Source organism: Sciurus carolinensis, chromosome 18, assembly GCF_902686445.1.
Source record: "Sciurus carolinensis chromosome 18, mSciCar1.2, whole genome shotgun sequence".
Lineage (NCBI taxonomy): Eukaryota > Metazoa > Chordata > Mammalia > Rodentia > Sciuridae > Sciurus > Sciurus carolinensis.
In genome coordinates, this window is record NC_062230.1 from 13767391 (window position 1) to 13772350 (window position 4960).

Here is a 4960-nt window from a genome sequence, read left to right on the forward strand (position 1 = left end):
AGGTAAGAAGATTTTCAACTTTATTCACTTTCCCCACAAATGTGCTGTGCTGTGCTCCTCAAAAGCACACAGCACCTGTGCTCTCTTACAATACATACTTTACAATGACAGAAAAACAGGCAAGACAAGTTAAATAGCAGAAACTCAACATTCACACTAATGATGATTGAACATCAAATGAAAATTCTCTATTTATAAAACTATGGGTTAATACTACTGAGGTATAGCAGTAATAGGTAAATACATAAAAAACTTGAAACCTAAGAGAAATATTTATGAATACAAACCTGCTATTACCTTCATCCGACAACTAAACAGGAACCGCAAATTTCTAAACACCATATATCTCAGAACTATTTAAAATAAATGTATTTCAAAATAAATTACATTCATTATATGTACTAAACACATATGTACTATGACAACCCTATAAATAAATCATCTCCATGCTTGGTATCCTTAAGGGATGCCTGGCCCCAGATGAGTTAAAAGGAGAGGGTCAAAAGACAGTTTCCAGGGAGAGAGAGAGATGCGTGGCTCCAGGATATTCACTTCAGATAGACAGCAGCCTTTCGTCACTGCTGACACTGGGCCCAGTTGCTCTGGGTGAAGGATTTCTAGCACATCCTGTGTGACAAACTGTTCTCTCTCAGGTCTGGCTGAGCAGCCTTGGAGCACCAGCACATCTCTGGGAGGTCACCTGTGTGGTTGTGGTTTTGGAGGCTGTGAGGCTGACTGGGGGATTCAGGGTGTCTCACCATCCACAGAGGGTGGCTGTGGGTGGGAGGCGGACAGGAGTGGATCAAGTAGTTAGGTCCTTGGACATTTTAACGGACAATAGATGTCCCTGTCATCAGGCACGGGACACAGAACTTGGTCCCTCCCCTCAGACCTCCGTGGTTCCAGGACTTCTAGGGAATGAGGGTGCGATCTCGGCCCCACACCCAGAGCTGCGGATCATAAGCTTGAATCTGGAAAGAGAAAGAGCCCCCACAAAAGCTGATGACTTGACAGGATATTGAGGTTTTGAAATTATGGTTAATTTATTTCCCCATTCCTTAAAATTACTTCACTTTGATATGGACTTTCTAGTCACCATGATTCAACAATCTACAAATACCTTACAAGTAAAATGTTGAGAGGCTTGATTCTGTTAAACAAGTTCTGTTGACTACAAAGGAGGTGACATATCAAGGTGTATTTATAAGATTTATTTTGCCTAGTGACAAATGCAGTACCTGTATGTGGATATCACAACAATATTTCACCTATTACTTACATCCATGTTACATAAGATGTGGGACATCATATTTTCAGCTTTCTTTTAAATAAAAATGGAGTCTATTTTCCTATTTTATATCAGATAACTACATTATGCTAGCTGTGTAGAAAATTTTGTAAAGATGCTTTGACACATACAATCCTATTGGTGTTCCATCTAATTAAATTTGAGAAGTTGATTCTATCAAGAGACAAGCTTTATCCTTGTCTCTGATATGAGTAGAATAATGGTTTAGTCTTAGAGGGGCTGTTCTGGGTACATTAAAAAACCTTTCTTGCGTGGTTAAAGGCATCTTTAATCATTGAAACCCTATGATATTTTCTACATAATTATACCCCTGTCAGATGAATAGTTTTGCTATGATTTTTATTTAAAACTAAAGAGTACATCTCAGTGCTCTAGGCAAATAATTTAACTGTAATTCTAGTTAGGTCTAATGTAGAAATTAATTGTGCAAATATACTCTGAATGAAAATCTAGTTTGCCATACAGTGTTCTGTGTTGGGAATAAGTTTAGTACACTATACAGATTTCTTTCATCTCATTTATCCACTTCCTTAAAATAAACCATAGTTTAGAAGTGGTAGATCTATACATAAATACCAAAGACCAAAGATATACATATATATATCTGAAAAAAATCACTGAAATCTGCTTTATTAAATGTAGTTCCTTATTGCATAGAAACTGGACTTGGCTTTATATTTTTAATGTACTTTTCCTCAAATAGGAACTTAAATTTCAAATGGAATTTTCTATTATTATGACTTGAATCACTTATGTGTACCTGGTAAATTTCCAACAAATTTTTGTTAGATTGCATAGAGTACATTGAGATACACATTTGGTTCACTTACAAAAAAACACCAAAAAAAAACAAACCTGGAGACTGCCCAGGAAGTCTTTCCCTCCATGCAACCTCCAGGGCTTTCTCCTCCCCACATCCCACCTGCAAGCACCCACCTTCCTGAGTCTCCAGTCAGCCCCTCCCTCGCCCTCCACAAGACACACAGCACCACCCACCTCCTCACACTCCTCCAAGGAAACCCAAGTGTTCCAGCCCATGGAGCAGATGAATTGATAGCGCAGTTTGTGGAACAAGGGACACAGGGCATAGCTCTGCCCATAGAGGAAATAAAAGATGTCTTGTTTAGGAGCCTGGTTGTCCTCCTCCATGTCATTGGCCAGGTACCTGGGGAAAGAAATCAGGTTGCTCCTCAAAGTCACAAACTGGAAGGACCTCCCCTTGGGGTCAGCTTCCCAGAAAACAAGCCAGGAGGACAATCTTCAGACAGGACTGCACTAGCCCTATTCAGCATTGTGGGGAACCATCCCTTGGTCCAGAGGCCTTCCCAGACCGTCTTCAGAAGTACACCAGCATTTGTCAATAAAGCAAAGAAAACAGTTGAGATGGAGGCATAAGGGGTGATTGTACCCATGTTGGAAGGATTTTCAGGGGCTGTGTAGAAAGCCACAGACGAGAGAAGACATCTGTATGAAGGAGCAGAAGGGAGCACCTTATGCTGGACCTATGTGGATGGGAATGGGCATCTGTCCTGGAAATCCAGAGGCAGAAGTGAAAACAATGTTGGGTAAATACAGGAAGAAATAGAGCAGTTCAATGTGGATGCATATGCAGTCCCTCTGCCAGGGACAGCAAGTGCCCATGCTTTCCTCCACTCCTCTCAGGTGGGCTTTATGTTTCCTTTGGTGTGCCTTGATTTTTTGAAACTAGCCTTAAGGGAGATTTTGTCCTTGCTTTGATTAGGGACGTGTGAAAAAATATATATATATATATATACATTAATGGTATAATACCTTCAACCCAGAGCAAACAGGACAAAGACGTTAAAAGGTAGAGACGGGTTAGTGCCCTGTGCTCCCCTCCTGACCTCCCAGGTAGTGAATTCTGATTGATGAAGGAGACCAAATACTTACAGGGCCAGGAAGAAGTGGATTCGTTGGTACTGCCAGGAGAAGAAGCCAGCCCGGCTAAAATAAGCTATCACCATAGACAGGAGGTACTGGTGGAGAGAGAGGAAAAATAGAGAGAGGTCACATCCTAGAAGAGGAGAAAAGAGGGAAAAGAGGACTGGGAGTCTGGGGTAGAGAGTGTCACTAAGAGAAGGTAGCCAACTAAGGAGACCTGCCTTTAGGGGGAAGGATATGAGGGATCAAGTTCAATGGGAACAGTCAGGGGGAGAGGAGACTTAGATGTGCACTGGAGGGTCAGCACTGTGGGGACCTTTGGAGGAAGGGCATATAGGTGTGCTGGGTGAGGAGGGTCTTTGATAAGGTGGAGAACACTGGGTCCCAGGGAGAGCAGAGAGACTATCCCAAAACCTCAAGTGACAACAAGAAGAGTGGATAGCCATGCCAGACTGTGTTCTTCAGCTTGGAACCCAGAGTACCACAATCAGAAGCAAGGTCCCCCTGTCCTCTTTGCAAGAAGCTGCTAAACCTGAGACAGATGTTGACAAGTCACAAAGGGGCCAGGACCTGGCATATCTTCGTGACTCTATGTGGAGGCAGAAAGAAGGACCATGGCATGTGCTGGAGCACCCCTGCCCAGGGGAGAGCAACCTCACCTTGTCAGACACCCTCAGGTCCTTGTCCCAGGCCAGGAATCTTTTGACAACAGGATCCTCTGTGAACAGAACACTGGTGTTAGTTTGGGAAACAGAAGGGTCTTCAATGGGAGAGAGAGAGCAGAGAGGAGAACAAGAACTCCCTTGGAGTGGGGCAGGACTGGAGCCCAGGAGAGGTGTATAGGAAGAGGACAGTAACATACCTTGGGAAGTTAGGCTTTGACCTGAGACTGAAAAGCAACCAAGTGAGGGTTTGGGTAAAAGGTAGATATGTGTATGATCAAGAACTTTGTGTAAACTATGAGGGCCCATCATTACCCAGGAATACCCCTCCTCAGAATCAGAGAGTTCCTAGGTCATTTTATTTAACAGTCACATCAGCATGAACATGACCCCATTACACACCCCCAGTCAGTAGGATATGGTTGAGAACCAGAGTGCGTACAATCAGAAAGGACTGTTGGAATCAAGCTCTGTGATCCCAAGCAAGGACCTTTTTAAGTAGAATGCAAGCATCCATCATCTAAGAGTCTCTGAGGGGAGATGGGTCCTGAGTCCTCCATTCATGGGGAGCTCAGAGGTAGCCTGGCACTTTGGAAAATGGCAGTGGCTATAAGGTTCATCTTTGTGTGGAGAGAGGATTGGAGGGCGCTACCTGGGGTGTCTCCCTACCTAGTAGCCTCTTAAAAACTTCATGGTGTTCTGGTAGCACCAAGTCCATTCGCCGTTTTTTGAGTTTCATTTTGAGGCCACACAGTGAATCGACATCCCAGGGGTGATTTAGCTCACTATCCAGCTCCTCCAGCTCCTCGTCAGACTCAGTGGAGGATTCCCTCTTTCTCTTTTGGCCAGCAGTGTCAGACATGAGGCCAGATGATGTCCTGGGCACTGAATCAAAAGCCCCTGGAAGACCATCATCCGCATCCTCCTCTGATTCGGAGGTCCACTCTCTCTTCCTCAAGACCCAAAATGGGAGGCAGGGCTCTACCCACAGGGCTGAGTAAAGAAAGCTGAGTAAAGCCACTATATTTGCCTTTTATCATCCGATCCCAGTCCCCCACCCACACCAGAGACCTTCAGCTCTTGCTCC

The 4960-nt window shown here is 44.0% G+C and overlaps 1 protein-coding gene across 1 annotated transcript; it reads right to left on the minus strand.

Moving 5' to 3' along the window:
• Positions 1 to 911: 911 nt before the first annotated feature.
• On the minus strand, positions 912 to 4735 carry LOC124970669 (speedy protein E4-like). The gene is made up of 5 exons (XM_047534167.1): positions 4543 to 4735; positions 3871 to 3929; positions 3221 to 3306; positions 2306 to 2474; positions 912 to 971 (listed from the first exon to the last, which is right to left on the minus strand). The coding sequence occupies exons 1-5, from the start codon at positions 4733 to 4735 to the stop codon at positions 912 to 914; spliced, it is 567 nt and encodes a 188-aa protein (XP_047390123.1).
• Positions 4736 to 4960: the final 225 nt, after the last annotated feature.